The following is a 19,645-nucleotide window of genomic DNA, read 5'->3' on the forward strand; positions in this document are numbered from 1 at the left end:
CTGGAGGTTAAGGTAGTGCCAGAGATGGGAGCATGTTCTCTGTGTTGCTGAAACATGAATAGGCTTCTGCCTGCAAATACTGATCATTTAGGATCAGTACAGAGAAGAATACTAATAAATACTGCCTTTAATCTATAATCACTTTACATGGCTTTTACTGCACATATGAATGCAAAAGATTTTCTTTACATTTCATTTCCCATCAAAAATGGTAGTGTGGATAGGTGCTGGATGCACCCAAACACATGGCCTCATTCTTTGCAAAGCTTGCTGAAATAGCAAATGAAAGCTGTGCTAACCAGTGTACTTTTGGATGTTAGTCCAGGCTTCTGAGATTACACTGTGACCTGACAGTTTTCAGTACCCAGAAATGTCAAATGAACACTACAAAGATCACAGGTGGCTTTTATCTTCACAGCATAATTTTCAGAGATAGTTGTACAGTACAGAATAAGTTTTGACATTCTTTGCCTTTCTTTCTGTGCTTGACTGCGTAGAGAGTAGTGAAGGAAGAAGAAGGAGCAGACAGTGCCTTCTACAATGTTGAGACTTTTACAGGATTCATGAGAACTCAGAACACTGGAGAAGAAGAGTCTGAGGAGCAATAACAGTAATCTAAATCTCTTTCCCAAGACAGACCAAAACAGTTATTGCTATTGTGATAACAACTACCAAAACTAGAGAACACAGGCATTGCTCTTGACAGTCCATACATAATAGAACAGATGTCTTTCCTCCAAAATGTCAGATTTTGAGATAACAAACATATGGAAAAAACACGTGGACACTGAATCAGGCAAGTTTTGTTCATTACAATCACAGTTTGCTCTGCCTGCTCATCAGTGGTAAATGTATTTCAGCAACAATTAGTGTGAAAGAGGAGGATACATTCATTAGAGGGTTTTTTTGCCATGTATGAAATGTACAGGTATATAAGTGGGTGTTAGAGGATTTTTTTTTTATGCTCGTGTTGTGAGCTCAGGTAAGGACATAGGAAGATGAGGAGGCTTCTGAGATAATGGCCTCCTATCGTTCACTGACTTCTCCATCAATTTATGGAGAATCCCAGGGAAGCAGAAAGACTTTTCTACTCTCAGGGTATTTGGGTGAAACATCAACAGGAGAGGAAGACCCTTTCATTACAGGAACTTCCACTTATGAAGCTTTTGCTGTTCAAAAAAATGTTCTTTCATGCAAATCTTTCTTGCTGTACTGCTCCCAGAAGTGTCTGTCCCACCTCTGCTAGTAGTTTAGCCAAAGACTAATTGGAAATCAAACACTTGGCTTTTAAACACCTCTCATATAGACAAGTGGAGAGCAGTCCATCACTGGCAGGTATTCTAGTGCTGAAAAAGGCATAGTGTTTTAATCCCAGATAATCCTTTGCACCAACACTAAAATAACTGTCAGGAAATAATTATAGTAAGAGAAGGTAGAACCCAGACTGGAAAATCATCATTATTCATCACAAGAGAAAAATATTTATAATAAGGGTAGGTAGGCACTGTCTAACTAGAGAAAGCCAACTATATGCAAAGAGAAGTGTAAGAAACAGACCTGGAACTGATAGAAAATTTGGTGGCTTTGGCCTTTATGTGAAGGATATGTATGTCAGTCTCTATCTTCAGCCCACATAGAAGATTATTAAAGAGAAAAGTGTACAGTCCTCTAGAGAGTGAAGCCCAGGAAAGAGAAAAGCAAATTTTATGTGTAGATAGAATAAAATGCTGAGAGTGTTTTTTAAGTCTTTTTAAAGAAACAATTAAATTGTTTTTCCAATACAGAATTGATTCAATTGTCCTTAGGCTACTGAATCATTTACATCCATGGAGAGATGTAAGATCTTGAATATCTTATGTAACTGGAAAGCTTTATATTGCAAAGTTACCTGAAACTGATTGGCTAAAAAGACTCCAAAAAAAAATTGGGACTGGGGTAACTTAGAATCTCCTTCAATACCATACTTCTGAAATTAGTTTTATCATTACTTATGTCAGACCTCCATCTCTCTGTATTCTTGTACTTAATACTCCAAGAAGTATGTTTTTAAAAAGTGAAGTTTTACAAGAAACTTATATAAGTTAAGCAGCCTTAATAATATTATCTAATTTATTAAGAAAATAATTTAAAAATTATGCAAAAGAAAATTTTCCCCAGCGTTAGTCATTATTAAAAAGAAACCTTAACATTAATGCAACACAAATTATTTCCTTTAGATACATATTGCAGATTCTCCCTCAAGCCACATACTTCCATTTTATTTCTGTTACTGTCTTAGATTTTTAAAGAGGTAGCATAGAACTTTATGTCTTGACCTTTATTAGTGGTCAACTGATTCTTTTGCTATTTTTTTTCTCCTCCAATCTTATATTAGAACAACACAAATATTCTCAGGATAAATATTTTAAATAGGCAGAACTAAGTAGGTGCATAAAGGAGAATGAAACCTATTGGGAAAAAAAATCCTTTTATTGTCTTTCCCTAGTTTAAGTTCCCATTCTAAACCCTGGATTTAACAATAATGTATTTATTTTTCTTTCTTATTTATTACAAAACAGTCAATAGATACAATCCAAATTCTCCTTGTCTCTTAAAACATTTTGTGGCTTACTACCATAAGGACAAAAATGCAAGATGTGGTTTTTTATGTCTAAGATAACATTTTTTTATGGACTTACTGCTATTCCACACAGCCTGTAAACTCTAGAATTACTGTCAGCAGGTCCTACTTGTGCCTGTAATCTACACAGGCAACATGCGGATGCCAGAATTCAAAATTTTCCCTTTAAAAAGCTACCTTTAAAGGTAAGCTGCTAACTTTAAAACATTATATCTGTCTATTCTTCATACAGACAGGTTGTGAGATTGGGGGTTGTTCAGCACGGAGAAGAGAAGGCTGTGAAGAGTCCTAATTATGTCCTACCGATACTGAAGGGGTCCTACAGGAAAGTGGGAGAGGGACTGTTCACCAGGAAGTGTAGTGATAGGACAAAGGGCAATAGATCAAGCTGAAAGAAGGCAGGGTTAGGTTAGATGTTAGGAAGAAATTCTTTCCTGTGAGGGCAGTGAGACCCCAGCACAGGCTGCCCATAGAGGCTGTGGAAGCCCCATCCCTGGAGGTGTTTAAAGCCAGGTTAGATAGGAATTTAGGCAACCAGTTCTAGTGGAGGGTGTCCCTGCCCATGGCAGGGGGGTTGGAACTAGATGATCTTTGAGGTCTATTCCAACCCAAAGCACTCTGTTTCTCTGATTCTATGATAAAAATAATTAAAAAAAAAAAGATAGAATTCAGTAGGGAATAAAATTGATGATAGATTTCCTCTATTTGTACTGTAAAATTAGAACAAAAGAATCAGTCTTATTTTTGTTCAAATTTTGTTAGTTTTGCTTCTGACCTAGCAGCGTATATTTCAATGCTGCAAAATGCAAGTTCCAAAAAAGGTTGGTAATAATTAGTAGATGATTGTATTTGGTTGGTTGTTTTTCTAGTACTTTTGAAAAGAAACACCAAAGTTTACTTCAAATATAGTGTCATATTGTATTTTAATAAACAAAGTAAATTTATGTACACATACCTGTTTATTATATAATGAATTTGGGGGTACATAAATTACAAATGCTTACTGTATAGAAATGCATCCTGCCATGTTTCAACCAAACCTGATGTACAAGTGATCGTTCTGTTTGCAAAGGTCATAAAAAACACCTGTCCACAGCCTCCTGTATTGAATGTGTTTATAAGATAAAAGACTTAATGGTATATCCCTGCTTTAATAAGAGCTATGAAACAAATGGGAGTTTCTAGAAATGGCATTCAGGTATGATAAATTGCTGTGCTGTTAGCAGATAACAGAAGAGAATATGAAAAAGATTTTGAGGTTTTGAAGTACAATATAGCTTTTTATGTGCTGCTGCTCTACACAGCAGTGTGTGTGCACTTAAAATTCAGTGCTTTCCAATAGAGGTTAAACTGGTCATTTCAACGAATCTATCATTACTAATTGTGAAGGAGCTGTATTTTTTTATACTCTGAATGGACAAAATAAGTATTAGAAAGGTAATTTAGTAAGGATTCAGTAGTGTTCTTTAACTCACAAATACATTATCACAGTTTAAGGAATTGCATAGCATTATCTGTGCCACACACAGTAAGGGATAGCATGTGCTGCTGCCCATTCTTCTGTCAAACCCCAGCAATGCTTTACCTTGTCTTTGCAATACACTGAATGCATGGTCTAGGAAATGCTGCTGGGGTTCAGTTACTGAGGCTCAACTGCTCTACAACTCAGTCACTTTTGAAACCATAATTAAGTGACATGGAAATGACCAGTGATTATACATAGACCACAATTTACATCTTCAGCCATCTCTAACTAGTGCAGATGTCTGTGGATTGCTGTAGGCTGCTTACCGGCAGTTCAACACTTTTCCCTGAGTGATTTGAAGAGTTGTAAAAGTGGCACCTAACAACATACCGTACTTGTACAGATGCCAAACTACCAAACCCACATCCTCACTGCATTCAATGAGTGTCTGCACACATCTTTTTTCTCAACTCCATTTTTCTTAAGCTTTCTATGTAATTTGCGTTCCAGCCTGAAGCAGACCAGAAGTCATATTCCTTGACAATCCTGATCCTAGGTAATTTTAAGTAAGGGATATCCCAAATGGATTGGGGAATGGAGCTGATTTTTCCACAACAAAGCAATATTTCAAAGGCAGGAACAATCTTGAGATTATTTTTTTCATGCCACTGAGAGGAACAACTAGAAAATAGTCTGAAAAAAAATCTCATATGACAATATAAAGAGATTGAAAATTTACCATTGAATGCATTGTCTGCTAAAATTAAAATTACCTTTAAAGTTTATGAGCTGTATGACTAAAATCAACCCTTAAAAATATTCATTATATTGTTCTAAGTATCACTAATTTATCATGTATAGTTCTGCTGAAAAACAACTGTCAACCAGTATATATTTTAGTCATGTAAGAATGCAAAGAAGATGAAGCAAGAACAACTGATAAAGAAAACTAACTGAATGCCTAACTAAAGAGTTGATATGACTAATATACTTTTATATTCCATTATTGCAGTAAAATGTATTCCTTGCTCTCGAGTTTCTGTAACTGGATACCACATAGACAATTAAGTAATGGTGTGATTCATGTATAGCTTTAAATAACATCAAAATAAAGATAGTATTATCTCTTGTGTTTGGTCATGGTAAATCAGTAACACATCTGAGTTTATGAAGTTACATTTCAATGAATTTAACAGTCAAAAATACAAACAGCGGGGCTATAAATTTCTCAGATACACCATACCTATGACTTTTCCCATTATAAAATTCCTGGTGTTATATAGTTCAATGCAAACAGTTTCTGAGAGCTATATGTTAAATATTTTTGATAAATCTAGCATTCACCTGCTGTTCACAGGTATTATGAAGATATTCACACTCTCCAACTTCAGGCATGCAATGCCACATGTCTAAACAGTACAAACTCTTATACACTGAATGGAGTGAGTTCTCAGAATGCCAAAGTCCATGCAAAAGCCACCCTGATGGGAAGAAACGGGTAGCTATAGAAGAGTTCCTCTCTGACATGACATGATTTATGACGTACAGGTGTCTCTTAATCTATATTGACTCAATGGGGAACCTACTGTGATCAGGTATTGACTTAGAATGTTGTATCATAACCAATTTGAGCCAAAACATTTTTATGCTGTCCAAGCCCCCTTTTCTCCCTAGTTATGCACTCTCACTCTCACTATGTCTTAGCAATAAGGTTTGTTGCACCCATGTCATCATCAGCATAGTGAGCCATCCAGCAAAATTTGTTTTTCTTTCCTTTTGGATTTCTTTTCAGCCATCTCACAAATCCTCTGAGAATAAGGGCTAAAGCTGGCTGAAAGAAGAGGAGAGTGATGGGCGCAGACGTCAGAGTAATCCAGATTTACACCACATTAAAGCAATTGTAAATGTCACACCATTAATGGTTAGCCTAGCTTCCAGGTAAAACTGCGTGCCCTGAAGATGCTTTACTGTCTACTTCAAGAACTTATTTGAGTCAGAGGTCTCAAGTTGGACAAAGAGAACACTCTTCATAATATATAAATAGCAGAAACACAAATGTAGGTCAATGGAAGTTAGTCATCTAAAATTATTTTGGCATTTGACTCTAAATGGATTTTTATATTATCGATAATTTCCTCTTTCGTGGTGCCTGTGTCAAAAGCATTTTGAGAAGAAAACAACAACAAAACCAGGGAATTTGCATGTCCAGAAATTCTAGGGAAAACTTAGTAGCAAAATTTCCTCCCTCCCAAGTTCTGTCTTCTGTAAAACTTGAAGCTTGTACTCTCTTGAACTACTGGTGTGCTGGCTTAGACTTCCCTGGAAAAAAAAATCCATTTTCTACCAGCCCTGTTCTCCTTACCTCAAGTACACTGATATAAGGTACTCCCAAAATAAAATAACCCTGAAAAAGGATGCAATATTCAAATAATTAAAACAGCAGTGAGGGAATTATAACAAGTACCAATGCTCTTAGAAGAGTCTTATAAGTACATTGAATTATTTTTGTATGTGTTGTTCTAGTAAATAGTACAGTAGCATTTCAATTCTCATTTTAATTCTTGATTTAAACAGGGTTGAACTGTTATTGTTGGTAATGCATTTACATATATGTCTACTATCGCAAGTAAATTATCCTGAACAAAACACTGAGCAAACCTTTCTCAATAGTAATTCCATACCATTTCAGTTTTAGTCTTTGCCCCATAAGTCTAACTTTTGTTTGCTTATTTGCTGGTTTGTTTTTACAAAGAAAAATACTCTGACTGAACTGAGTATTTACCTGATGGGAGGCATTCGTGTTTATAAGCTTTTTTAAATGTCTGACATTTTCAAAGATTTGGGAAACTAATAACAACACCTTGGAATCTCCATTTATGATAAAATATCTGTTCTGACATTCATTACCATTTGACAAAGAAAAAAGAAAGAAAAAGAAAGATATTACAACATTGGCTGCTTTATCAGTAAGTCTTCATATGGTAATTGACCCTCCATATTAAAAGTTGAAAATGTCATCCAAAAAGGTATACTCTATTTTTGACTTAAGTGGGATGAATGCTCTGTTTAAAAAACACAGTAATGAAAGATTAAAAAACACCCAACAAACCCTAATGGTATACTCTAATGGTATTTGAATTATAACAAACCTGTAGGTATCTTTAGTATCTATCTCTAAAAGTACTATAAAATCAGCACCAAGAAGCTAGTTCTCTTATGACTTTTAATGTATCATGCATGCTTCTAAAAAACCCATGAACAACCTGACCCTGAATGAATTATTTAAAAATACAAGAATTTCGTACATCGAATGAATGCCCTAGAAAGAGCTGTAAAACAAAACATATGACCCTACGGCCTAACATCTCTAATCTATCCATTATGTTACTGTAGAAAGAGGTAATTTTATAGTGCCTGTTATAATTCTTTCCTAATAACCCTAATGTGGGTTGACTGAAGTATGCAATTCATTTATTTCTGTACTGAATATGAATAGTCACTTGATATGTTTTATTTCTTGGTAACTATGACTTTTTTCTAATATTTCCTTTCCTATAAATACTCTCAATTATTATAAACTACTTATTGGAATGGGACCAGTACATTTGTAATATACTACATATCTACTTAAAGGATACTTTAAGCAGTTGAAAAGACTGATATGGTATAAGGTGCCATTTCCTGCAGAGTTCAAGCTAGATATCCAAGACAGGACTCACAAATATCCCGAGAGATAAGTTTAAATTCTTTGCATTTGGACTTTTTCAGGGGGTACACTTTAGGCTTGTAATGAAAACTAGATGCTGAATAAATCTCTTGTTTCAGGTGATATTTTAATTTCTTGTGTGGAAACAATAAAAAGTAACTATGTAGTCCATTGTCAGAATTTTACTTGAGGCAAAAGGCTAAAAAGTTAAAGGATAGATCAAGAAAATACTGTTATCTCCTGCTTCTTGCTATCTAGGGCCTTCTGAGAGGGATAGAACACAAATTATGATTGGCATATGACTGTTAAACACACTGAAGTCTTACAGTTCTTGATCACTACCAAAGTGTAATATGAAGGTTTATAACCCATGCCATAAATAAATTATTGTTGGATTTTGTTTTTGCTATGTAGCATCAAACTGATTTTTTTTTTAAGTTGAAAGTTCCTCAGATATTAAATGTACTATAGAATTTAATAGCTAGTGAAATGACAATTTATAAAAACATATGTTGAATATATCTAGGGATACTATATGTGTGTTCATCCACAATATGCTTTGTAAACAGACAAGCATAGTACCTAGATATGAACAATGTGAACTTTGTGACACATCTGTTAACAAATATCAAAAAGATTAAAGTTCAACTGTTGATTCAAAACATTCATACTTATATGAAGTTTTAAACTGGAATTTCTGGCAAGTATTTAAGCCTGTCCACTCCTCAGTATTCCTTCAGATAACTTTCCTTTTTCTACTGACATAGAAAACTGGTAAATACCTGATAATTAGTGCTAATCAAAATGCATGCAGCTTTAGATGGAATTTTGAGAATGAAACTATATACAGCACTAAGCCTTAACAAAATCTACAATTCCACAGTGTAAGGCAAAACCAATGTTCAATGCAGCTTTTTGTAAAACCACTCATTTGGTCTGCAAAAGTAGATGCATTCAACGATAGTGCTGGAAAGCATCTATTTTAGAACTGGAAAGCAGAGTAATTCCTGGGAGAAAAAAACCCTATGTAGTAGTATTTGTCATTCCACCAATAGCCCAAAGATGTCCTTACTGAAATCGGCTTTATATGTGAAGACCATTGCTGCTCACAAGAGGTCTGTATCTCTAAAGAAGACTATTCTGGAGGAGTACATTAATTTAAAATTGTTTTCAAAAATCAATTTAAAATAGTTATTGATTGTAAATCCTGAGGACACAATAATAATTTTTATTTTGATATACACTAGTTAGCATTTTAATGCTTTTCCATTAAATGACTTCTTTTTTTCTCATTGCAAGGAAACACTTCCGTGTCTTCTAACTTTAGATACTATGAAAAAAATTTAGAAACATAAAATACAGCTCGAAGCCAAATATCTGGAAAAAAATGACTGAGAAACTGTTATTCCTGATGTTTCAAATTTACACAATTACAGTCTTTTTAGGACTATAATTTCACAGTGTGGAAATCGTTCATTATGTGCCTATTTCTAAATTGCATGTCTTTGTTAATGGTATTCTGTATTTATTATGATCTTGGTTTCAGTAAGTTATACCCTCCTGTCTCCCACAGACAATTCTTAAAAAGTTTTCTGCATCTGATTACATTTCATTCTGCTAGTAAGAGAGATAAGTAAGAGTAACAAAGTCTTACAGAGGAAGCCAAACTTTTGGATGATTAACCAACTGATATGGAAAATCTTTCGAGGTTGCATAATCTTTTCTTATATTGTAAAAATAAACCGGATATTTTCCTTTTGATAGGAAACGTGAAATACTGCAGAAAAATATTGAACACAAAATTCTTATATTTCTCACCTGTACATAAAGAACATAAAGAATGAAATGCACATAGTTGCAGAGACTAAACAGACATTTTTTATTGCGTTCAGTCCTATTTAGATCCCCAACACAGAAAGTACCTCAGACAAGTATGGTATATAGTACCCTCTAGAGCAGACATTTCTCAATGTATTCTAATTAAAATGAATAAAGAAGTTTTATTATTCCAGCATCGATTCAGATAAATGTTTAGCAGACAAAGCATTAATAAAGTCAAATGCAATTTGTAAAAATGTCAAGTGGTTTCTATACATGTATATCTGTATGCATGTTTGTATGTTTTTTACCTTTCCAAAGCACCTTTAGCTGCTTTCTGAAAGGAAAAGTGGACAGTATGCAAGACGTAAATTTTGAATTTACAGTTTTGATTATTCCCCCCGAAACTCTTGCCCGTGATGTGCTTATAACTTAATCATGGAATACATCAAAGAACCAAAGTGTCCAATTGAATTACATGACTGAAAAAAGTACCAATTTCTTTAACGAATGTTGGTGTAACCAAGCAGATAAACCTAAAAATCCCAATATTGCAATAAAACCCCCCATATCTGTCCCTGTTAGAGTGAATACAGCATTTAGATGAAATGTCTAGAGACAAAAATTAATAATTTTAGATACTATTTGGTTTTAATTTTAATCTTGAAAGGAGGCATAAATTGCTAGCTATTTCATGTAACTTCAGTTAATTTATTTCTACAGCTACTGATTAAGATAGTTAAGGAAAGCTTTTATCATTAACAAGACTGTTTTGTGTGAAATATTTTTTATGACAACACAGTACTGTAAAGGAAATAGAATTTTCCTCTCCCTGATGATGAACCTCTGGAATTTTGTATTCTTATTTTACCAAAACATTGCATAAAAAATATTTAACCCATTAAAAGCATTTTTAGTGACTTTTTTTCCCTGAATATACATGGGGAAGAGGGAGGAAGAAGTAAGCCCAAATTCACTAGATAATAGTCAATTTTACTGAAGTAAGGCCATAAAACCATATTTGGTCAGAAGAGTAATTCTTTAGTTTTGAATCAATATCAGGAAATCTTTCTCTCAGACGACAGAAAGAGTGCTTAGCTGCTTGTCCAAAGTTGTATTTTAGATACATTCATATAGCACTAAAAATCCTTCATTCGTGTTTTCTTTTTTCTGACATCAAGCCTGGCAAAAACAATTCAACAATTCCTTTATTTTCCTGGGTGAATTTTTGGCATTTAAAATTACAGCCTTGTGGAGAACCAGGAAACACACTGAAAAAAAATGGGGAGGACACATACTAACTACCCTGTGATTGTTTAAAATAATTACTGAGTTTTGTTTTTCTTTTTTAATTCAGATCCATTCCTGACTGATGTGGAGACACACCTGCCTTCTTTAGTAACATGAAGATGGACCAACTGGATGCTAAAACCAGATTTTCTCAAGTCAGACTAAAAGTATTATTCCTGGTTCTTTGAGGGCAGTTATTTGACAGTGCAGGTAGGATAAAACGTTACTTTGAACACAAATGAAACCAAAAAGACTAAGATTTTACCAATGTAGAAGAGAATACATTTTTGATATAAAAATACATACTACAGATATGATATATTTAGATCAGAAATCGATAACATCTAGACTTGAAAATAGTTATATGAAATTTTAGGATTTGGGAGGTTTATGTTAGCAGGGATTTTTTTAGTTTGATTTTGTTAATGTGTGTTTTGGTTTAACCTGGTCATCAGCTGAAACAACCACACAGCCATTTGTTCACTTCTCCCCACAGTGATATGGAGGAGATAATTGAAAAGGAAAAAAACCCCAACCAAAACCAGATCAAAAACCAAACCCATGGGTTGACATAAAGACAATTTAATAGGACAGAAAAGGATGGTGATGATAACAACAGCAGCAACAATATATACAGAATGAGTGATGAACAGCACAATTTCTCACCACCCAAAATTGATTATCATCTAGTTTCCAAGCTAATCTCCTTCTGACCAACCCCCAGTTATATATGGAGGATGACATCATATGGTATGGAATATTCCTTCAGTTAGTTTGGTTCAGCTGTCCTTGTTGTGGCCCCTCCCAGCTTCCTGGGTGCCCCCCATCTAATCATTAGCAGGGCAGTATGAACAACTGAAAAGTCCCTGACTGCTTGGCAGCAACTAAACCATCAGTGTGTTATCAGCACTGCTCTAATCCTAACTCTCAAATACTGCTAGAAAGAAAATTAACTCTGCCCCTGCTGAAACCAGGACAGTGTGTTAAGAGGAAGAATACTGTGGGATGGAGTTCCCTGGTCATTATGTTGTTCTTCATAACCTGTACCTTGCCTCCCATCCATTGCCAGCTTTCTCCCCTCAATGTCATATGCCCTGGCCAGCCCAAAGAGTAACTCAGAGCTGAGTGGGAAACACTCTTGATCTCCTTATAGCTCCAAGCTTCTTGAAGGATGCATACTTTTGAACACTGTATTTGACATAATATTTTATCTGGAGTCATTGTTTCTAGAGAAGTAGTTTATATTGAGGTGACCACAGCTACCTAACAATGCTCTTAACAGAAGAAAAGCTTAGAAGGGAAACAGTATATTTACTCTTGTAACAGGATTAAGTTATTGGTTACAAAATTGGAAGTGAAGCTACAAACAAAAAAACGTTGAATACAGAACAGGATAAGTTGGGAACTAATCTTTCTTTCCTCATCTAGGATTTGTCTGCTTCATGATTTGTCTGACTCATGCTGTCTTTTAAGAAAGGCCTTTGAGAAATTAATTTCTCCTTCAGTTTCTATACTGTGCTTTTATCTTCTGCTTTTCTGGTTGCTCTGGTGTGATTAAAGTATTTTTCAGATGAAGTCTCAAGATTCACATGACTCTCTAAGCGTGCACATTGCAGTGCAGCCATGCTAAACAGTCTCCTAAACACCAGATGAATAACTGGACACCCTTTCCACAACCAGCTGCGGATAACTTGAATATGATGGGTGCCTGTAGGTTCATAGGATTGAGGAGTGCATATTCTCCAGTTCTGGTTTCCTTCCTTTTGTCTTAGCAAGTCAAACTGCAGTTGGTAACTTATGCCGTGACACTCTATCAGTCATCGTTAGAGAAACACTCTTCCTTAATGTGTGGCCACCTTTCGGTCTGATGCTGGTTTATGGATGCCGCAGAACACGATAGTACAACAGGTCTGTGGTACCATGACATTAATTATAATTGCTGTTGTATAGAATAGACTAATATATCTCAGGAATACATGTCAGGTATCTCTGTCACTCAACAGTGCTGGAGCCATGTGAATGAGATATACCCGGAGTCTTCCCATCTTGAATTAGACGCTACACAAAGTTGCCCTGTTTAAGAACTGAACTCCAGGAGCTCCTTCAGCAGCAAACACACTGGGGTTACTGAGGGCTTTGCCAAAAATATGCCCAGCACCATTCTCCAGAGGCCTGCCAGCCGGGGAAGACTTCAAAGTGAATCATCACTATTGACTTTTCAACCCACCACATGCACCTGCAGAAGAACACACATCCCAAAAAATTATGTGTGCACCTCCCAGGGCATGCCCTGGTACCTGCAACCTGTTTCATTTCCCATGCAAGGTGGAGGAGTGGGAGGTAAAAAGAGCAGAAATTTTGGGTTGAGAGTGAGTATTGTCCCAGCTCCCCATCACAAAAACACGCAATCCAAAATGCATTCTGGTAGGTTAGCGTTTTCTGGCTATATCTAAACCAGTCCGCAACATGAGGCCACACCACACCTCAGGTGGGTAGGAGGCTGCTGGTTTAGGTAACAAGCTAAGATTTAGCTAAGCAAATCTTGACATTATTTTAATGTTAAAATAATTTGCATTTTTCATAGAGCACGAACTGGCCTTCTGAAAGGAATGCTAGCTTTCCTCAGTGAAACATAAACCTTTCAAATGTTATCCAGCAGGACCAAGACATTAAATCTAGGAGTGGAACAACTTAAATTTTGTGTCAGGGAACCATCACTTTTTTGTACTTGCTTGACTTCTCACAGGCTTTTTTTACAGGTTTTTAAAGAACAAATTAATATATTCTATAGTTTCTTGATATAAGGCTAAGTACTATAGCTTCAAATTCATTTATGGTCAGACTTTCCAATCTGTGTCTGAAAGTGACATTTTCAAATTAACTCTTTTATATTCATCAGTAGCTACATATTTTTCTGAAAAGTTCTCAAATACCAGCACTTCTAAAATTATTTAACCTGTTTCTCAGAACTATGATAAAGCAAAGATAAAATTAATTCTAAAAATCATACATTAATAATTGCAATCTTACTGAAAGAAACCCTTACATACAGTATATTTAGCAAGACATTGAAGCCCACAGAAGTTTTCTGCCTTTTGTTTTTTGACTGAGTTTGTTGGGGGTTTTATTTCATTAAAAATATCTCAGTAAGCCACATTAGCTTGAGAAAAAAACACGTGGAATCAATTTGGTTTCTTTTCCCTAGACTCATGTTCAAATGAAAAGGTATAATCATCTGTGGCTGTCATATAGGAAAAGTTTTCTGAGTAGGTATATCAGAAACAATACTTTCAGAATAACAGAAGTTAGTTCTAGAAGGAAATACATTACATCTTCCCTTTTCTACATAATTGTTTCTAAAAACATGTACATCAGCATCTCAGAACATTACCTGAATAGCATGAATCATTTTAAATAATATTTTATGGATATCTAAACAAAGATGAATTATTCTCTGGCCACTATTAGTCATAGGCTGGCAAGCACCATAAAATGTTCTGCCAATGAATGTCAGAATTAATTTTCAAGCCTTCTGGTTTTTCTGGTGTTCTGCTGCAGAATGTACAGAGTTTTGCTTGCTTTATTTCTTTTTCTTTTTTTTTTTTTTTTCCCTGAGATTTAGACAATCACCAGATTTGTTTCCATTTGTTTCTGCAGCTAACATGCTAGAAGATCTATCAATAGGTTACTGTTCTGACACCAAAGCACAATTCCAGCGTAACCCTCTGAGGACTGTTTGTTTCTTACAAGTTGCCTTCTGTGTCAATCCACAAAGGAGATGGATTGTTTTATCCTGAAAACTCTAGTAACACATGCACTTAACTTTGGAGCCTTAATGAGCTCTATAGCAGTAGAAGACCGAAGTGACAAAACATACCCAGCATTCACTAGGCTAGAAAAAGTGAAACAAAATGGTTTCTTCAGACACTGATGTTACTCCATTAATCTGTAGACACGAATTTATGCATTTAGAATAATCAAATGCTATTATGTCAATTTCTCACTGTTTGCTGAATGGTTTCAGGCCAGCACAACATTTATAATTACAAACATCTTTGCAATTCCATAAGTAATAGCTAAAGCAAAGAAGTCTTGCAGGCAGAATTTAAATGACAAACTCTCACAGAATCTCACAGTAAATACATATAAATATACATAAAAGGGGAAGTTTAGAAAGAAAAGCTTGGGTGCACTTACAACAATAGACTTTCAGCAAAGGCAAAACACCCAGTATCAGTAATACAAGAGCTTAGTAGTCACTATTAATTGCTACTTTTTTTTTGTGAACAACAGTTTTCTAGATGGTATGATACAGCTCTGCATGAAAAAAAAATTAATGCCTTTTCAATGAAATTATTAATGCCAACATATCACATTACCATCATGCATTCATATAATTTGAATAGTAATTATAGGTTTGCTACTTACCTAACTGGGTCTCTTGAATTGTTAGCTTACTCTCCAAGGGGTGTAAAAGCTTTGGTGGTTTATCTGTTAGTGGTGCTAGAAAAGAAAAAAAATTCATATATAAAGTTTTTTGATTATAACTGGGTAGAGACTTGATTATATTCCTACTGTGTCACAATCACTTTGGGTTTTGGTTTGTTTAAATAATGCTTATGCTTTTAGTAGCTGGAAATATTTTTGCTTAGAGCAAATAAAGGACAAGAATTTTGAAACCTTCATATGCTAGGGTAGTGAATTTTGTATCTTCATAAATATTATCCAGCATTTCATAGTTTGTTATAACATTTACTTATCTTTCTATCAAATATAGTAATCAACAGAGAAATAATATAAACTAAGCAAAATAGTTGTGAATATTTGATGAAAATTTTATTTAAAAAGATATTACCATCTCTGAAACTTTTGAAAATGGAGTACTAGAAAAAGTCTCAGTTTTCAAAATCCAGGGGATGGACACAGTGAAATAATGTCAAGATTCCTAATAAGAAATTCCCACATCCCTTTTGATCTACTCTGAAATAATATTAGTAGACTTATGCAAGTTTTGGAATAGGAAGAGTGTTTTCAGAAACCTGAAGGTTGTTGGAGCATATTCAAACTATGCACCTAAGTAGTGTAGCTATTTGTCTAGATTCATCATCTGTATACTTAATTCATATGCGACACCGGTTATTACTACTTCTGTTCTTGTTAGCAGGCATAGTCTTTGCTGATCTCTGACAGTGCATGCTATATGGAAAAAAAAAAAAAACACTAGTTTTTTTCTGTAAAATTGATATTAAATGTTCATGGGAAAGCTCCAACTTTCGTAGTCACCTCGAACATTTTGGTATTTTGCTTTTCAATGTTAATTCATACTTCAGTGTTTAACATAGATTATGGGCTGTCAGAGATTTAAAGTACATTTGACATTTTGATATAACTCTATAACGTTTGTTCCCTCCAACTTGTCAAAATCTATGTTCCCTTTCTTAGTAACATACACACATCCACATGCATATAGGTTTAATCTACTAAACACACTCATCTCCTGTCACTTAAACTACAGGAGAGGTTTAGTTTCATTCTCTTTCTTCTGCTCTTTCATTAAATTATCAATTCCCTTTACAATCTACAGTATTCATTTAAACTTTGCAGCAATTACAGAATCTATCCATTATCAACTCGTGCTTTTGCTTTACAGAGATTTTCCATTATCTGACCAGAGCATAAACACACCCAATTGGTGTCTGGGATGCTGACCCATCAGACCTAGGACGGAATCAAAATACCTCTTCAAGGATGGAAAAAGAACTGGGTTTGGTCCACAAACCCAATCCTCTTTCAGTTCATTCTTTCATCAACAGCTTCTACCTTAGACGGGAAATCATTTTGCACTACAGACTCTGGAGAGAGCCACAGCTGTGAAAGACTTTTCAGCAACATCTCTGGGGAGTTACTTTTTTTTTTTTTACACTGATTTGAATGCTTTTTTAGCTCACTTTGTCTTTCTTTTCTTATTTTTTTTTTTTTCTTCTTGGGGGCTAAAGTGGGTGGAAGGAAAAAGGATTTGAAATACATTTTTTCTTACACTGCAAAATTAGTCATTCCCATTTCTTAACTTCTCTGTAAAGGCTCATAATTAATCAGCACATTGCCATTTTTTAAACATCATCCACTATGAATTTAAATTCAGTTTTGCAGTTCTGTCATTCTCAACTCAATTACCATTGATCAGATAATGTCTTCTGAATCACTGTTGTTCTAAATCTGTTTTGAGACTTTTTGAGCAAATAAAATTGTCTAAGTAAGGATACTAGTAACCAGTAGAGTTAATCCAAATGCAATAAATATGTAGATTAATAAACAGCATTTTTCTCAGTTTAAGCAAAGATTGTAATTTTTTGTGGTCCTATACTTCAGACCTTTGAGAGACTTCCTACTTTGAAATGAATTAGGTACAAGATGCTAATATACACATAAATCATCCTTCAACAACACCATGAAGTTACAAAATTTGTGCCATATTTCATTTTCCTATGACTTGTAAGATTCAATAGATAATTTAACACAGAAAATGTTACTGAAAATAATAAATTAGACACATAACTGCTCTATCAGCATCACAGCAGCATATAAGCTAGAAAGACCCACTGCAGGCCACATGGTCCAACCTCCTGTTTGAACCAGATCAAACAGAAAATGTTGCCAGGACCTGACGTAGTCATGTTTTAAGCACCTCTGTGGATGTAGTGTCCCTGCACTACATTCAATCCAACACTTCAATAACTATTTGTTTTTGTACACTGGGGAACCCAAATTTTGCCACGGCATTCCAGATGTGCTCTCACAGATGGATCACCCTCCTGGACCTATTAGCTAAAATTTTTCCAAGAGCTGAGCAGTTGGCCTTTCCCAACTCATGCTCAACTTACTTTCCACCTCTTCTGCCAGGACCCTTCATGTAAAGCTCATGACTCAGTGAGTCCCTAGTTCTGTAACACTGCATGGGGTTATTCCACTAAGAGTAATATATTTCATTGACCTTTGTTGAACTCTATTGCAACTTGTGAATGTTTCCCTAAACAGCATCCCAGCCTTCCACTTTGTCACCCATTCTTCCAATTTTGCAGATAGTGCCCTCTTTCCCATTATCTAGGAATACAGAAAAAACTGTAATCAACATTAAACCAAAAATACACCAGAGGATAACTGTGTTTTATACTTCCTTTAAAGTGATGGCTATAAATATTTGTGGCCAGAAAGAATTCATGCTTAACAGGACAGTACAACTCTAAGCTCTCTTAATGGGGTAATATTCTGCACATATTCTGCACTTCAGAGATGTAACCTATAGGCAAATACTGAGAATGGGAATAATATAGGCAAGGAAAATAATTTTAACAACTTGTTATGCTTAAAATATCATATTTTCAAAGGTGATTTGAAATATGCAATTGTTCAACCAACACCTTAGGTATTTGCTATTTTATCTATTTGTTATCTGACAATTTTTTACTTGAATAATTGATTAATTAATTAGCTGATTGAAGCAGAAGTAGAAATTTCTCTATTTGCCTCTCTCCTTTAAAGTTTATATTCTCCATGAACAGCAACATTAATGAACAGCACAGACTTTCTGCAATACTTTTTTTGAGTTAGAAACTCTAAAGTAGCTGATTCAGATCCTTCAAACCATGGGACGTGGTTTCTTAACTGGGTCAACCTACCATGCAATAGACTATTAAAAATTAACAGAATTTTCAGAGGATAAATGAAGACACCTTTATCTATTGAAATGAACAGCAAAGGCAGAATTCAATCACTTCTTTATATGCTTTTTCTAAATAGGAAGAATCAAACAAAAATTACAAAACTCACAACTACATCTGGACTCTTAAAGAAGTTAAATATCTTCTCTCTTTTTTTTTTTTTTTTACAAATAGATGTAGGAAGGCAATAATTTTCATGTTCTATAAAAATATCCATGATTTCAAAGCGCTTCCTGTACTGTACTGTATACAGACAACCAGAATTCATTTGAATGTTTTTTAAAAAATAGAGGACCCTCTTCCCACCAGGTAGTATTTATCAACATGGTTGTCACACAGGAGGAACAGTGTTCAGATTCCTATTCTTGCATGAGGGAATTCTCACATCTCTTGGCAAGAATCTTAGTTGCTTGATATTATCTATTGATGCATGGATGCACTTCTGCCTCTGTCTCTCTTCCCCTTGCCCCCTTTACCTCCTTTTTCATTTTTCTCTTTCCCTATTGTTGTTGGTTTGTTTGTTTTTTATTTCCCCTTAAGAGTAAAAAAAAAAACATAACACAGACAAAGTTAACCAAAACTCATAAATTCCTCTCCAAAAAATGAGGTTTGACAGGTCAGGTTCCTTCAAAGAAAAGCTTTTGAATCATAAATCAAGTTTACACATCATCTTATATTTCATTTCTGAACCATCACTGAGGAATGGTTTGAAAACAAGTATGTTTCAACCTTGTTTTTCATTAGAAACTAAGGGTTTGGGTGTGGTTTTTTTTTAAAGTGAATTAACCGTTTCTGAAACTGTATTAAAAATTAGAATTTAACTTCAGAGTTACATTTCAGTTGCAGACATATTGATTCTGCTCAAAGAGAAAGTGTCTAAATTCACATTCTATGTATATCAGATTGGATGTACATCTAAAACATATTGAAAGATTTGTCTTGTGGTGACGAAACTGAGAGCCACCACAGTCAGTCACCCAACTGGAAACTAGCCAGAAGATAATATTTTTACAGCAGCCACCTACTTA

At 34.8% G+C, this 19,645-nt stretch overlaps 1 protein-coding gene across 1 annotated transcript in view; it reads right to left on the bottom strand.

Annotated features, from left to right (window-relative positions):
• The window catches only part of IL1RAPL1 (interleukin 1 receptor accessory protein like 1), a gene marked incomplete at both ends in the record, with an annotated part of 629,614 nt that overhangs the window by 149,792 nt on the left and 460,177 nt on the right, over positions 1-19,645 (bottom strand). Inside the window, one exon of the mRNA XM_084276853.1 lies at positions 15,324-15,402. Within this exon, the coding sequence (XP_084132979.1) occupies positions 15,324-15,402 (79 nt within the window). The remainder of the gene's footprint in view (positions 1-15,323; positions 15,403-19,645) is intronic.

This window comes from Gallinula chloropus (assembly GCF_964237585.1).
Source record: "Gallinula chloropus genome assembly, chromosome: 1".
Classification (NCBI taxonomy): domain Eukaryota; kingdom Metazoa; phylum Chordata; class Aves; order Gruiformes; family Rallidae; genus Gallinula; species Gallinula chloropus.